At 49.7% G+C, this 16,911-nt stretch overlaps 1 protein-coding gene across 3 annotated transcripts; it reads right to left on the reverse strand.

Moving 5' to 3' along the window:
• Nucleotides 1-365: 365 nt before the first annotated feature.
• LOC135977897 (zinc finger protein 436-like) lies at nucleotides 366-15,066 on the reverse strand. 3 transcript variants are annotated; one of them, XM_065579049.1, is made up of 5 exons: nucleotides 14,842-15,066; nucleotides 6,778-6,866; nucleotides 6,069-6,195; nucleotides 3,994-4,107; nucleotides 366-2,896 (listed from the first exon to the last, which is right to left on the reverse strand). In XM_065579049.1, the coding sequence occupies exons 2-5, from the start codon at nucleotides 6,853-6,855 to the stop codon at nucleotides 1,383-1,385; spliced, it is 1,833 nt and encodes a 610-aa protein (XP_065435121.1). In that variant the 5' UTR covers nucleotides 6,856-6,866; nucleotides 14,842-15,066; the 3' UTR covers nucleotides 366-1,382. The 3 variants fall into 3 exon arrangements, with proteins under 3 accessions (XP_065435121.1, XP_065435119.1, XP_065435120.1); XM_065579047.1 differs by having other exon boundaries at nucleotides 366-2,899; XM_065579048.1 differs by lacking the exon at nucleotides 14,842-15,066 and adding an exon at nucleotides 13,470-13,774 and having other exon boundaries at nucleotides 366-2,899.
• Nucleotides 15,067-16,911: the final 1,845 nt, after the last annotated feature.

The following is a 16,911-nucleotide window of genomic DNA, read 5'->3' on the forward strand; positions in this document are numbered from 1 at the left end:
GCCCCACACTACAAGAAGGATGTGGAAAAATTGGAAAGAGTCCAGCGGAGGGCAACAAAAATGATTAGGGGTCTGGAGCACATGACTTATGAGGAGAGGCTGAGGGAACCGGGTTTTTTTAGTCTCCAGAAGAGAAGAATGAGGGGGGATTTGATAGCAGCCTTCAACTACGTGAAGGGGGGTTCCAAAGAGGATGGAGCTCGGTTGTTCTCAGTGGTGGCAGATGACAGAACAAGGAGCAATGGTCTCACGTTGCAGTGGGGGAGGTCCAGGTTGGATATTAGGAAACACTATTTCACTAGGAGGGTGGTGTTACCGAAATATCGGGTCTACTTAGCTGAGAGCCAATAACAGCCAGACAGGGATAAGGAAGAGTCGCTTTATTCTGCAGAAAAAAGGAGAGCTTTGCACTTTAGTACAAAAACTCTGTCTTACACACATTTTACAGATCCTTTATACACATTCAGACAAAGGTCTTTGCAGTGTTAACACTTGATTGGTGGTTGTCAGACCCGTGCTTTTGCTATCTGGTCAGTGAAAACCGGCTTGGGACCAGCTTCAACTACTGTAAGGCCTTGAAGGGAAGACAGTTGAAAAGTTCAGGCTACTGTGTACTTGAAGTGTCTGCTTCCCCCTAATGGCCCTGGTTGACATAAAGGCTGCTCTGTTAAGGGGGGGTCACTAGTAACTTTCACAGTGGTGAAGCACTGGAATGCGTTACCTAGGGAGGTGGTGGAGTCTCCTTCCTTGGAGGTTTTTAAGGTCCGGCTTGACAAAGCCCTGGCTGGGATGATTTAGTTGGGAATTGGTCCTGCTTTGAGCAGGAGGTTGGACTAGATACCTCCTGAGGTCCCTTCCAACCCTGAGATTCTATGGAGGAGTTTCTCTGTCCCTCCTCCCAGCAGGTTAGCAGGAGACAGGAAGGCCCATCAGTTCAGCACCAGGGCTGCAGCAGGGAGGAAGGGCTGACTGGGACTTTTCCTCCTCTGCCTTGGGTTTGCTGAGACCAGGCAAAGCCAGAGGGTTCCTGACCAGCTCAGGGTCAGCTGCTGCTGGAACCTGCCCCCAGTGGATACCTGGGAGCCAAATGCCACTGCTGCGGGTGGGAATTAGGAAATGGAATTTTTACTATGGCCAGCCCCAGTCAGGGCAGTGAGAGAATTTCTCTCCTATGTGGAGAAGTCTCTGATGCGAGCACCAAATGAAGCTTCTGCCACATTCAAGGTCTTTATTCTGTGAGTTATCACATGTGGAATAATGTGTGAGCTCAGACTGACTTTTTTCCTGCAGTTATTGAAGCTTTTCCTACCATCCAAGCACTTATAGGGTTTCTCTCATGTGAATTGTCTGATATGAAGCAAGGTTTGATCTTCGAATGAAACTTACCCCACAGCTGAGGCACTTACATGAATGCTCTCCTGATGCTTTGAGCTCTCACTGAAACTTTTCCCACTCTCTCCTGTGTGCACTCTCCAATGGGTATGAAGATTTGAGCTCCGATTGAAGCTTTTCCCACAGATCAAACATTTATAGGGTTTCTCTCCTGTGTGGATTCTCCCATGGTTACTAAGGTCTGAGCGGCGACTGAAGCTTTTCCCACAGTCCAAGCATTTATATGGTCTCTCTCCTGTGTGGATTCTCCCATGGTTACTAAGGCCTGAGCGGTGACTGAAGCTTTTCCCACAGTCCAAGCATTTATATGGTCTCTCCCCTGTATGGATTCTTTCATGGCTAATAAGGCCTGAGCTCTGACTGAAGCTTTTCCCACACTCCAAACATTTATAAGGTTTCTCTCCCGTGTGGGTTCTCTGGTGTATAAGGAGGACGGATGGTGCACTGAAGCTTTTCCCACACTCAAGACATTTATATGGTCCCTCTCCTATGTGCACTCTCTGATGGGCAGTAAGATTTGAGCTCCCATAAAAGCATTTCCCACAGTCCAAGCATGTATAGGGTCTCTCTCCCATGTGGATTCTGCTATGGTTAATAAGGCCTGAGCTCTGACTGAAGCTTTTCCCACAGTCCAAGCATTTATATGGTCTCTCTCCTGTGTGGATTCTCCCATGGTTACTAAGGTCTGAGCGGCGACTGAAGCTTTTCCCACAGTCCAAGCATTTATACGGTCTCTCCCCTGTATGGATTCTCTCATGGCTAATAAGGCCTGAGCTCTGACTGAAGCTTTTCCCACACTCCAAGCATTTATAAGGTTTCTCTCCCGTGTGGGTTCTCTGGTGTATAAGGAGGACTGATGGTGCACTGAAGCTTTTCCCACACTCAAGACATTTATGTGGTCCCTCTCCTGTATGCACTCTCTGATGGGCAGTAAGATTTGAGCTCCGATAGAAGCTTTTCCCACAGTCCAAACATTCATAAGGTTTCTCTCCTGTGTGAGTTCTCTGATGTATAATAAGGGTTGATAGTACACCGAAACTTTTCCCACACTCGAAACATTTATAGGGTCTCTCTCCTATGTGCACTCTCCGATGGGTAGTAAGATTTGAACTCTGATTGAAGCTTTTCCCACAGTCCAAGCATTTATAGGGTCTCTCTCCAGAATGGATTCTACCATGTTTAATAAGATCTGAGCGCCGACTGAAGCTCTTCCCACATTCCAAGCATTTATATGGTTTCTTTTCCTTGGGATTTGTCTGCTGGCCTGTGGTTTCCTGGGGATCCTTGCCTCCTCCCCCACATTCAATTACTTCCTTCACTTTCTTCCTTTGGCGGTTTCCCAACTTCTTCTCTGACCTGTGCCGATTACTCCAGGCTTTTCTCTGTTCCCAGTACTGGGAAAAATTCCCTTCAGCTCTTCTCAAAAACCTCCCCTGCAGTTCCACTTGGTCAGGACCTTCCTGCTGTGGATTCCCCTTCTCGTTCTCATTCATTGTCTCATCACCTGCTGGGGAAGAGAGAGAGAGTCCAGGCAGGAGTCATTGCCTGGGCTGGTAGAAAGGAAAGAATAGCCAAGAGAGAAAACACAATGCAATGTGTGATAGGGTCGGCACCCGCCTCTCGTGGGCATGTCTGCATTCTTTATCCTCTGGTGACCCCTTTCAGTGGTTCTCAGTCGGTTTCTTCAACAACTCAGCCCTCTGGCTGAGTCACACACAGTGTCTGTGCGTGAACCAGAACAGGCCCCTTCTGGGGTACACAGTCCACCAGGGCCTAGCCCAGTACCCCCCTGGTGCTGTTTCTCTAGCCCTGCCTGGGCTCAGTCCTAAAGTAGTCTCAGCCCCGGTAGGGGGCTGTATCCCCAGGGCTTCCCCCTTGGAGACACTATTTTCCTGGGGTCCTCCCCAGGCTCAGTCCTCACCCAGTCCCTTCAGCCAGACAGGAGCCCCTCAATGCTCCTCTGGTCGCTGCTGGCAAACGGTCCTTAGCTCGGTCTGAGCAGCCAGCCAGGAGCCTCTCACTCCCCCGGTCCCTGCCCCCACTTAGCTGTTGTTGTGCTGCAGTGCCTTCAGGCAGCTGGGCACGGAGTCCTTTTCCTCCAGCTCCCAGTAGCCACTCAATCCAACAACTCTCTCTCTTCTCTGATCTGCTGCTCCTTTTTATATGCCCCCCCCTCCCCCCCCCCGGTCCCTGATTGCTTGCTTCTTGTGCAGCCACTCTAGCCTGCTCGGAGGATCTCTCTACTGCTCCCTTCCTGGAATGGGTGTGGCAGAGCCCCGAGCTCTCCAGCAGGGGGCCCTTGGGCTTAGTCCACCCCCTCACACAATGACTGTTGGGGAGACTGAGAAATTGGATTCTGCCTCCACATCCCATCCAAACACTCCCAGGGAAGTGACGTCAGGGAGAAAACTCCTGACAGGGAACAGGGTGGGTGGGAAGCCATGAGCGATATCTGCCATGATGATACGACACCTGCTGACCAGCGCCTGACCTGGGTGAGATGAGGCAGAACTGAGGGGGGCTCACACCACATTTTGGGGATTTTCAGATTTTTCCTCCATTTGCCAGATAGTTTCTGTGTCAGTGTCACTGACTCCTCACCTGTGCAGGGGCCTCTTGGGATCTTCCTTTCCTTGTAGTCCTGGAGATCCGGGACCCACGGCTCTTCCCCTGCTTCCAGCCGGGTGATCAGGGCAGGTTTGGGAACGCGGAGTCCTGCTCGGGGGTGAAATCAGGTATGAGCAGAGTGCACTGAGGATTGGGGGCAGGATTTGTCACACACTGAGTTTAAACTGACCCCATGATTTGCTGGGGGTTGTGGGGTCTGAACAGATGGGAACATAGTCACTGAGCCCCTGTGGGAGAGGCAGATCTCTGGGGGTGGGGGGAAGTTGTCCCTCCCTCCCTACGAGTGTTCAGGATCTGTGTGTTCTGGGGGACTTGCTGAGGCACACAAAGCTCTGATGTTAAATCTATTGACTTGAATTTATGGGCTAGTTTATTACGGCTCACCAATGGTCTGACCAGAAAATATTTAGGGTTTTGTCCCTAGTTAGAAAACTCAGAGAGTTCAACATCATGAGAGGATCCTCCACTTGTGTGGCAAGGACATGTATTCTGAGGAGAATATCAAAATATGAAGATCGTTACAATAAATGCTATTAAACACAGAATGACAAAGTAGTCATTCAATTCTATGGCACCTTGGGGTAACATTTCTATTCTAAAAGACTACGCAAACTAGCATACTCACACCCTTCCCTGAAGACCTGGGAATGGGAGACAGAGGACCAGCCTCAACTCTGGCATGCCTGATGAATTCAATGGTCCAGACTTGCCCATTTTGGTAGGGATCAGGGTTGAGTGTTAAGTAGCTTTGCTATATTGAGCTGATAGCTTGATAGAATATAGGAAAGAATGACCCCTCTGCATGGGTTGTTTACCCTCGTATAGGGTCCTGGCCCCATTCTAATCAGGGCCCAAAACTACGATGCCCCAAATAGCATTTCCTCATCCAGATAAATCTTCGGGTACACTTACTCTTAGGCTAACATATTATGACATGTATTCATATGCATTGGTATCGATTATCTCATCCCCAAAACTGTTACCTCTGGCCTAAATCATGACTTCCATGTTCTGTGGTGTACCTTGTGCTTACTGGTCTGTTCAGTTCTTTGTTTGGTTCCCCATCAGTCCCCCAAAGTCAAAAGGGGTAACCGGTAGGCCATTTATCTATGTCAAAGGTTACAAATACTTATACTAACTTGCTCTAGCTAATCATACAGGATAGGTTCCCTGTGTTACAGCCAACTATTATGGGTAACATACTGGAATTCAGCATAAACCAAACCCAATAAAATAACAATATAATCAATCAAACCACTGAAGAAAACACATTATGCAATACAGCAAACTAGCAAACTGGCCTTATGGACTACAAACCCCTGCCCATGTCTAAACCTCCAGAGCCCACACCCTCCCCATAGATGGAGCTAGTCCCATGAAGGGCAATGCACAGAGATACTGTCTGTGAGTGAGAATTAATGCAGATAAGACAGCGGTTCTCAAATTCTGCGTCAGGATCCCAAAGTGGGCTGCAACCCCCATTTTAATGGGGGTCCCCAGGGCTGGCATCAGACTTGCGGGGGTCCGAGGCTGAAGCCAAAGCCTGAGTCCCCCCAGTCGGGGGCTGAAGCGAAAACCTGAGCCTCCCCACCTGCTCCCCCCATCCAGGGCTCAAGCCAAAGCCAGAGCTCCTCCACCCTGGGCTGAAGGTCGGATTCAGTCTCAGGCTTTAGTTCCCCCTCCCGGGGCTGTGTAGTCGTTTGTTGTCAGAAGGGGTCATGGTGCAATGAAGTTTGAGAACTGCTGAGAAAGGATAACGCACCACTTCTGCACTCATGAGAGCTGGAGGGATGGGTGTGAATTAGCATGTCCATTACGTTCACACAGGAGACTGGATTAGATGACCTCTTGAGATCCATTCCAGTCCTATGATTTTATGACTCCCGTATCCTATTGGAGAGGGTTTGGAGGTGAGTGGCTCTCTCATACTGGAGCTGTGGACTATGTGATCCATTCCCCTCTAATCTAACTGACCAGGGAAGAACCTGACCAGATGCGGAAATACAGGCCCCATGGCTTCAAATAGCTGAGGGGACAGGAATCCTTACCCAGCGAGGTCACAGTCTCATAGTTCTCCTGCATGACGTCCCTGTAGAGGGCTCTCTGAGCGGGGTCCAGCAGAGCCCCCTGCCCCGCAGTGAAATACACAGCCACCTCCTCGAAGCTCACTGGCATCTGAAACAACAGGTGCCCCCCACTCAGAGCTGGTGCCCCAGCCACAGCCCCACTATTCATGGGGGAAGAAGCACAACACCAGGACAGCTCTGGGAGGGCCAGAGGAGCAGAATCCCACCCCCACCCTGCTCACAGTGGCCAGAAGGCTACAGGGAACAGAGAGAAGGGGAGAGCTCCTTGTCTTCCCAGCAGACGGAGGAGGGCAGGGTCTTCTCATTTCCTACCCACCTACTAGGGCACAGGCTGATGTGGGAGGCAGAGCTCAGTGCAGGGAACAGGGACAGGAATCCCAGCACCTCCCATTTGTGTTTCACTGCAGTCTCAGCCCAGGGGGTTCAGGCTCCAGCATTTTGCTGCTTTCCCAGCCGTGTCTGAGGGGGGATCTGTTTCCTTTTTCAGAAATGGGGGAATGTTCATCCCCCACCCGCAATAATGAGGCCTGTTCATAAAAGAGCCCCTAGGCTGAGCATGTCCCAGCAGGTTTATCACACCCTGTCCCCCTCCCTGCCTCACCTTGTGTGTTTCTTGCCCCTCCCCCCTCTACCTCAACCCTCCCCAGCAGCTCCCCGCAAAATCCCCTACCTGAGTTGGATCCACCACAGCCATTTCCCTGCCCCAGCCCCTAGGAAAATGGGACGATCTGGAGTGATCTGGGGTCATTATTCTGCAACCTGTCAGGGTGAGAAGAGCAATTGGGGAGGTTTCTGAATTAGCGTTATTCCATTTCACACCCCGATTCCCCCTAGGCTCTTTAAAGAACATAAGAATGGCCCTACGGGGTCAGACCAAAGGTCCATCTAGCCCAGTATCCTGTCTTCTGACAGTGGCCAATGCCAGGTGCCCCAGAGGGAATGAGCAGAACAGGGAACCATCGAATGATCCATCCCCTGTCGCTCATTCCCAGCTTCCTGGCAAACAGAGGCTAGGGGCACCATCCCTGCCTGGCTAATAGCCATTGATGGACCTATCCTCCATGAACTTATCTAGTTCTTTTTTGAACCCTGTTATGATCTTGGCCTTCACAACATCCTCTGGCAAGGAGATCCACAGGTTGACTGTGTTGTGTGAAGAAATACTTCCTTTTATTTGTTTTAAACCTGCTGCCTACTAATTTCATTTGGTGATGCCTAGTTCTTGTGTTATGAGAAGTAGTAAACAATACTTCCTTATCTACTTTCTCTACACCAGTCATGATTTTAGACCTCAATCATATCTCCCCTTAGCCATCTTTTTTCCAAGCTGAAAAGTCCCAGTCTTATTAATCTCTCCTCATACGGAAGCCGTTCCATATCCCTAATCATTTTTGTTGCCCTTTTCTGAACCTTTTCCAATTCCAATATATCTTTTTTGAGATGGGGCGACCACATCTACACGTAGCATTCAAGATGTGGGCGTACCATGGATTTATATAGGTGCAAGATGATGTTTACTGTCCTATTATCAATCCCTTTCTTGATTATTCCCAGTATTCTGTTCGCTTTTTTGACGGCTGCTACACACTGAGTGGATGTTTTCAGAGAACTATCCACAATGACTCTGTGATTTCTTTCTTGAGTGGTAACAGCTAATTATTTTATATGTGTATTTGGGATTATGTTTTCCAATGTGCATTACTTTGCATTTATCAATATTAAATTTTCATCTGCCATTTTGTTGTCCAGTCATCCAGTTTTGAGAGAGCCTTTTGTAGCTCTTCACAGTCTGCCTGGGTCTTAACTATCTTGAGTAATTTTGTATCATCTGCAAATTTTGCTACCTCACTGTTTACCCCTTTTTCCAGATCATTTATAATTGTTTGAATAGGACTGGTCCCAGAAGAGACCCCTGGGACATAGGTGCCAACTCCATGGGTGCTCTGGGGCTGGAGTACACAAGGGGAAAAATTGGTGGGTGCTCTGCACCCACCGGCAGCTCCCCGTCCTGCCCCGCCCCCAGCTCACCTCCGCTCCGCCTCCTCCCCTGAGCGCGCCGTGGCTCCACTTCTCCCTCCTCCCTCCCAGCGCTTCCCACCACGAAACAGCTGATTCATGGCAGCAAGCGCTGGGACAGAGAGGAGAGGAGGGGGAACGCGGCACGCTCGGGGAAGAGGTGGGTCCCGGGTGAGGATTTGGGGAAGGGGTCCAATAGGAGCAGGGAGGGGGCAGAGTAGGGCAGGGACTTTGGGGAAGGGGTTGGGATGGGGCGGGGCAGGAGGGGGCGGGGCGGAGCCAGGAGCGAGCACCCACCGGGGCCTGGAAAAGTTGGTGCCTATGCCCTGGGGGCACCACTATTTACCTCTCTCCATTTTGAAAACGGATCATTTATACCTACCCTTTGTTTCCTCTCTTTTAATCAGTTACCAATCCATGAGAGGGACCTTCCCTCTTATCCCATTGCAGCTTACTTAGATTTTCAGAAAGCCTTTGACAAGGTTCCTCACCAAAGGCTCTTAAGCAAAGTATACTATATTCATTGGATCCCCTTTGTCCAAATGCTTGTTTACCCCCTCAAAGGATTCTAGTAGATTGGTGAGGCATGATTTCCTTTTACTAAAACCATGTTGACTCTTCTCCAATAAATTATGTTCATCTATGTGTCTGACAATTTTGTTCTTTATTATAGTTTCAACCAGTTTGCCTGGTACTGAATCAGGTTTACAGGCCTGCAATTGCCAGGATTACTTCTGGAGCCCTTTTTTAAAAATTGGCATCACATTAGCTATCCTCCAGTCACCTGGTACAGAAGCTGATTTAAATGATAAGTTACAGATTACACTTAGTAGTTCTGCAATTCCACATTTGAGTTCCTTCAGAAACTCTTGGGTGAATACCATCTGGTTATGGTGACTTATTGCTATTTAGTTTATCAATTTGTTCCAAAACCTCCTCTAATGATACCTCAATCTGGGACAGTTCCTCAGATCTGTCACCTAAAAAGAATGGCTCAGCTTTGGGAATCTCCCTCACATCCTCAGCCATGAAGACCGATGCAAATAATTCATTTAGTTTCTCTGTAATGGCCTTATCGTCCTTGAGTGCTCCTTTAGCATCTCATAAGAACATAAGAACGGCCATACTCGGTCAGACCACAGGTCCATCTAGCCCAGTATCCTGTCTACCGACAGTGACCAATGCCAGGTGTCTCTGAGGGAATGAACCTAACAGGTAACGATCAAGTGATCTCTCTCCTCCCATCCATCTCCACACTCTGACAAACAGAGGCTAGGGACACCATTCCTTACCCATCCTGGCTAATAGTCATTAATAGACTTAACCTATGAATATATAACCCTGTTATAGTCCTAGCCTTCACAACCTCGTCAGGCAAGGAGTTCTACAGGTTGACTGTGCGGTGTGTGAAGAAGAACTTCCTTTTGTTTGTTTTAAACCTGCTGCCCATTATGGGAACAAGTAAATAATTTTTCCTTATTCACTTTCTCCATATCACTCATGATTTTATATACCTCTATCATATCCCCCCTTAGTCTCCTCTTTTCCAAGCTGAAAAGTCCTAGACTTTTTAATTTCTCCTCATATGGGACCCGTTCCAAACCCCTAATCATTTGAGTTGCCCTTCTCCGAACCTTTTCTAATGCCAGTATATCTTTTCTGAGATGAGGAGACCACATCTGTTTGCAGTATTCAAGATTTGGGCGTACCATGGATTTATATAAGGGCAATCTTGATCGTCCAGTGGCCCTACTGGTTGTTTAGCAGGCTTCCTGCTTCTGATGTACTTAAAATTGTTTTTGCTATTGCTTTTTGAGTCTTTGGCTAACTGTTCCTCAAATTCTTTTTGGCATTCCTAATTGTATTTTTATACTTCATTTGCCAATGTTTATGCTCCTTTCTATTTTCCTCACTAGAGTGAACTACCACTTTTTAAAGGATGCCTTTTTGCCTCTCACTGCTTCTTTTACTTTGTTGTTTAGCCACAGTGGCTCTTTTTTGGTTCTCTTACTATGTTTTTTTAATTTGGGGTATACATTCAAGTTGAGCCTCTATTATGGTGTCTTTAAAAAGTTTCCATGCAGCTTGCAGGGGTTTTACTTTTGGCGCTGTACCTTTTAATTTCTGTTTTACTAACTTCCTCATTTTTGTGTAGTCCCGCTTTCTGAAATTAAATACTACCGTGTTAGGCTGCTGTGGTGTTTTCCCCACCACAGTGATAAATTTAATTATATTATGGTCACTATTACCAAGCGGTCCAGCTATATTCACCTCTTGGACCAGATCCTGTGCTCCACTTGGGACTAAATCAAGAATTGCCTCTCCCCTTGTGGGTTCCAGGACCAGCTGCTCCAAGAAGCAGTCATTTAAGGGGTCAAGAAACTTTACCTCTGCATCCCATCCTGAGGCGACATGTACCCAGTCAATATGGGGATAATTAAAATCCCCCATTATCAATGAATTTTTTATTTTAATAGCCTCTCTAATCTCCCTGAACATTTCACAGTCACTATCACCATCCTGGTCAGGTTGTCAGTAATATATCCCTACTGCTATAGTCTTATGGAATTATTATCCAGAAAGACTCTATGGTACCATTTGATTCATTTACAATTTTTACTTCATTCGATTCTACGCTTTCTCTCACATATAATGCCACTTCCCCACCAGCACGACCTGTTCTGTTCTTCCGATATATTTTGTACCCTGGTATTACTGTATCCCATTGATTATCCTCATTCCACCAAGTTTCTGTGGTGCCTATTACATTAATATCCTCATTTAATATGAGGCACTCTAGTTCACCCATTTTATTTAGCTTCTACCATTGGTAAATAAGCACTTTAAAAACTTGTCTCCTTTTAGCTGTTTGCCATTACACAATGTAATTGAATGGGAATCTTTTTATTTGACTGTTTCTGATCAGACCCTGCCCATATTTTATCATTTTCCATTCTCTTGTCCTCACTAGGACATAGAGATTCTCTATGAATAGATCCTCCCCTAAGGGATGTCCAAACCATGTGCTCCTCCACACCTGTTGGCTTTCCCCCAGCCCTAGTTTAAAAACTGTTCTACGACCTTTTTAATGTTAAGTGCCAGCAATTTGGTTCCATTTTGATTTAGGTGGAGCCCATCTTTCCTGTATAGGCTCCTCCTTTCCCAAAAGTTTCCCCAGTTCCTAATAAATCGAAACCCCTCCTCTCTACACCATCGTCTCATCCATGCATTGAAACCGTGCAGTTCTGCCTGTCTAACTGGCCCTGTGTGTGGAACTGGGAGCATCTCAGAGAATGCGACCATGGAGTCCTAAAGTCAATCTCTTACCTAGCGGCCTAAATTTGGCCTCCAGGACCTCTCCCCTACCCTTCCCTTCCCTATGTCATTGGTACTTACATGTATCACGACCACTGACTCCTCCCCAGCACTACATATAAGTCTATCTAGATGTCTCGAGAGATCTGCAACCTTCACACCAGGCAGGCAAGTCTCCGTGTGTTTCTCCCAGTCATCGCAAACCCAGCTCTCTATGTTTCTAATGATTGAACTGTCCATTACTAAATACCTGTCTCTTCCTAATAGCTAGAGTTCCCTCCCCGGAGAGGTATCCTCAGTGCGAGAGGAAACCACAACATCATCTGGAAGGAGGGTGTGATGTTGTGCAGTCTATATGGTTTTATAAAAACTTGATAATAAGTCAATATAATGTAACTGGGATAGTTTTAGAGAAAATACTGTAATAAGTGAATGTAACGTAACTGGGATATGCTTCATGCAAAAGGTCTCTTGTAAGGTATCATTACAAAGCTTATAATCTACTGAGTATGATCATCTGATTTGTATAAATGTACCACTCTTGTATCTAAAACTAGAAATATAAAATGTAACTCTGAGGGCCTATTGTAATTATGTAGAGTGTGGGCCATTAATGATGGTTTGGAATCTTGATAGGTTTCAGAGTAGCAGCCGTGTTAGTCTGTATCCGCAAAAAGAAGAACAGGAGTACTTGTGGCACCTTAGAGACTAACAAATTTATTAGAGCATAAGCTTTCGTGCATCCGAAGAAGTGGGCTGTAGTCCACGAAAGCTTATGCTCTAATAAATTTGTTAGTCTCTAAGGTGCCACAAGTACTCCTGTTCTTCTTTTTGTGGAATCTTGATGACTCCCATTGTCTGCAGATGGCTGTATTTACCTGTGAGTCTTCCTGTATATGTGTGTGCTGGCAAGTGGGTAATGAAGTCTTGCAGTGACATGTGATCATGTCACCTGAACTGGAATCCACCTTTAACCTGGTGCTTTTCCAGTGGGGGGGGGGGGTGGAAACCCAGAGAGACAAAGGGTTCCCGCCTTATGCAAAAGATATATAAAGGGGTGGAAGAGAACAAGGGGGAGAGGAGCCATCATGAAGAATCCCCTAGCTACCACCTGAGCTGGAACAAGAGCTGTACCAGGGGAAAGAATTGTGCCCAGGCCTGGAAGGTGTCCAGTCTGAGAAAAAACTTACTGAAGCATCTCTGAGGGTGAGATTATCTGTATTGAGTTTGATTAGGCATAGATTTGCGCATTTTATTTTATTTTGCTTGGTGACTTACTTTGTTCTGTCTGTTACTACTTGGAACCACTTAAATCCTACTGTCTGTATTTAATAAAATCACTTTTTATTTAGTAATTTACTCAAAGTATGTATTAATACCTGGGGGAGCAAACAGCTGTGCATATCTCTCTATCAGTGTTATAGAGGGTGAACAATTTATGAGTTTGCCCTGCATAAGCTTTATGCAGGGTAAAACGGATTTATCTGGGTTTAGACCCCATTGGGAGTTGGGCATCTGAGTGCTAAAGACAAGCACACTACTGTGAGCTGTTTTCGGGTAAACCTGCAGCTTTGGGACAAGTGATTCAGACCCTGGGTCTCTGGCTGGAGCCAGACGGGAGTGTCTGGCTCAGCAAGACAGGGTGCTGGAGTCCTGAGCTGGCAGGGAAAACAGAAGCAGGGGTAGTCTTTGCACATTGGGTGGCAACTCCCAAGGGGGTTTCTGTGATCCAACCTGTCACAGCGGGTCCAAACTATAGGATCATTTCCCTCTGCTCCAGTTGGATGTTCTCCTTCCCTGGAACTTTCACCCTCCTCAACAGCACAGAGGCCGTCAGATCGGGAGTGGGACCATTCTACTGTGTCCCTCTATGTACATCTCTGTCTCCCTCAGCTTGGTCTCCAAAGTCCATACACAGTCTCTGAGGGCCAGGAGCTCCTTGCACCCCATGGACACATACGCCGTCCGCCCATAGGGCAGGTAATCATACATACAAAGACTAAATTTTAAATATAATATATGGAGATATACCTATCTCATAGAACTGGAAGGGACCCTGAAAGGTCAGCAAGTCCAGCCCCCTGCCTTCACTAGCAGGACCAAGTAGTGACTTTTGCCCCAAGATCCCTAAGTGGCCCCTCAAGGATTGAGCTCATAACCCTGGGTTTAGCAGGCTAATGCTCAAACCACTGAACTATCTCTCAACCTCAATTGTAAACAGGCTGTGACAGAGAGGAGATATTTGCCTTGTAAATTCTGAGCCCTTCAGGGGAAGCCCCCTGCTTACCCACCCCCATGTCTAGGGGAAAAGATTCCCCACTGGCACCCCATGGGCTGGGGGAGCTGCCATTGTATCTCTCTCCATTCCCCCGCCCTCCTCCTGCCCTCTGGCTCTGCCCTCCCCAGCCAGTCTCTGCTTGCTCCATAGTCTCCCTCCAGCCCCCCCACAGCCCCCCTTTTCTTCCCTTTATCCCACACTCAGAGTTTCCCTCTAGTCCAGCTCTGCTCCCCTGAGACCCAGAATTCTCCCCCTGCCCCGATACCTGTGTGTTCCCCCAGCCTCCCTCCAGTGCCCCACATCCCCTGGCCCCCTCCCACCCCCTGCATCCCTGTTCCCCAATTCCTGCCCTCTCCCAGATCCCTGGTCACCCCCTCCCGCCCCCTCCTACATCCCTGCTCACCCCCCTCCCACATCCCTGTTCCCCAATTCCTGCCCTCTCCCAGATCCCTGGTCACCCCCCTCCTACATCCCTGTTCCCCAATTCCTACCCCATCCCACATCCCCAGTCACCCCCCCGCCCCCTCCTACATCCCTGCTCACCCCCCTCCCACATCCCTGTTCCCCAATTCCTGCCCTCTCCCAGATCCCTGGTCACCCCCTCCCGCCCCCTCCTACATCCCTGCTCACCCCCCTCCCACATCCCTGTTCCCCAATTCCTGCCCCCTCCCACATCCCCGGTCACCCCCCTCCTACATCCCTGTTCCCCAATTCCTACCCCATCCCACATCCCCAGTCACCCCCCCGCCCCCTCCTACATCCCTGCTCACCCCCCTCCCACATCCCTGTTCCCCAATTCCTGCCCTCTCCCAGATCCCTGGTCACCCCCTCCCGCCCCCTCCTACATCCCTGCTCACCCCCCTCCCACATCCCTGTTCCCCAATTCCTGCCCCCTCCCACATCCCCGGTCACCCCCCCGCCCCCTCCCACATCTCCGTTCTCCCCCCTCCAGCCCCCCATCGCTGTTCACCCCCCCAGCTCTCCGTGTCCCGGCCTCCCCCGCACACCCTGGGGCTGGCGGCAGCTTTCCCGGGCCCAGGCATCGCAGCCAGCCCGGCGGGGAGCAGCCTGGGGCCAGACCCGCTCCCCGCAGCCCGGGGCACCGCTCCCTGGGGGGTCCCTCACCTTCCCCCCGAGCGGGGCGGGGCCGGGCCGGGGGCTCTGCCTGGGGGCGGCTCCCGGGGAGCAGCGGGAAGGGCCCGGCCGGCCGGAGACTCCCCGCTCCCGGCTGCAGCCCGGGCTCCGGGCTCCCCGCAGCAGCCGCCGGGCTCGGGGATCGAGCCGGGACCCGGAGTCACCGCAGCGGCTGCGAGTCGCTTCCCGCTGCCGGACTGAGCCCAGCGCCGCCGCCCAGCGGCTCCTGGGTCCTAGCGCCCAAGGGATTCACCGCAGCCCTGCCCCAGCTCTGCCCCCGGGCCCCACCGCCCACCCCCGGGCTCGGGCAGCTGCTCCCAGCTAAGGGGCGTCGGGCAGAGATGCCAACCGTGTCCCTGGGCGAACAGAGAAGAGACGGTCCCGGGGAAGGGGGGTGTCTATGGAGACTGGGGATTGTCCCAGAGAGTCCCAGGGCGATGGGGTCCCTGGTCCTGGAGAGGCAGCGCAGAGCTAGAGCTGCAGGTGACATGGACTCTGGGTGTGACCCGCTCCGGGAACAGACCGGCTCGGCAGGGCCGGCTTTAGGAAGTGCGGGGCCCAATTCAAACAGTTTCGACGGGGCCCCGACAGGGATGACTAAAAAAACAAACACGTAAAAAAAACACGTGGGGTTTGTACTCACCGGGCGGCGCTCCTAGTCTTTGGCAGCGGGTCCTTCACTCGCTCCGGGTCTTCAGCAGCACTGAAGGACCTGCCGCCAAAGTGCCGCCAAAGACCCAGAGTGCCGCCAGGTGAGTAAAAATTAAAAAGGTGCCACTAGCCAGGAAAGGGATTCTCTGCCACTTGCCCCCCCACTCTGGGCGGCCCTGCCACTGGGCGCGGGGCCCTCTTAGGGAATTCGGGGGAATTGGTGGAATTGGCCTAAAGCCGGCCCTGCGGCTCGGGGCGGTCTCTTGTCTGCACACACACACACACACCCCTCTGCCTACCAGCCCTAGGCCGGAGCCACCAGCTCCGCTCCCCTCATTCCAGGGAGCTGTGGGTGCTTTGCCGCCAGGTTCCTGGAGTAACTTGTGGGGCAGGTGTGACGACACTTATAGCAGCCCTCCCGTTTTGCAACTGGATGAACCTATCCCTGTGCTCCAGGTAAACCCCCTTCATGCCCCCTCAGGGATCCCCTCTGCCCCCTCCCGGCTGGCTCCCTACCGGGCATTGAAACCAGTGCACATGTATGTGTAGACAAGCCTTCAGCTAATTCACTAATAAACTTTGCCATAGGGGAGTTTGGGCGGCCTTGGCAGTGTTAGGATCAGGCCTTTTCCTGTAGCCATAGGGTGAGGCACAAGGCGTTTGTCTGCAGCCAGATTAAGAGAGCAGCAGCCATTAGCTCAGAAGCAGAAAGTCACATCCTCACATTCCATCTAAATGACATTAAAACACTGTCACATCGGGCTGGTAAGACGGAGAACCCGTCCTAACAGCACCTGCCATCACCAGGTAAAGAAACAGATCTCAAGCTGGTTAAAGAAAACTTGTATTGATGCATCCTGTCTAGCAAGAAACCACTTATCAATAGTTGGGGTTGTGAAATCCTCATTTCTTGATTGTTTTGTCTTTATGGTCCCCACTTCTCTATTGTTTGTTTATCTGTATGGTCTCTGTCTGGTTCCTTAATTATTTTTGTCTGTTATATAATTAATTTTGTGAGGTGTAAATCCATTTGGGTGGTGGGGTATGATGATTGGTTAGATAATTTTGTTACAGTACGTAGGGATTTCAGTAAAAGGATTGGTTAAGGTATGGCTAAGCAGGACTCAAGTTTCACTCTATAAACTGGGGTCCACAAGGAAGCTCTTTGGGAACCAACTGTAGGACACAGCCCCAAGCTCAGAGCTGCCAGAGCTCAACATTGCCAGGGACACTGTGCAGAAACTGGATTCCCCCAGATGACCTGATCCTGACTGGTCATCAAGAAAAATTAATCTGTCTTGTTGGGAGTGGTGAGCACTGTATGTACAGCGTGTGGCTTCTGTTTTGGGGATTGTTAACAAATAGAGATTAAGCAGGATATTACCGGGTAAGGCTCTTTCACTGGTAAAA

Source organism: Chrysemys picta, unplaced genomic scaffold (assembly GCF_011386835.1).
Source record: "Chrysemys picta bellii isolate R12L10 unplaced genomic scaffold, ASM1138683v2 scaf71, whole genome shotgun sequence".
Taxonomy (NCBI): domain Eukaryota; kingdom Metazoa; phylum Chordata; order Testudines; family Emydidae; genus Chrysemys; species Chrysemys picta.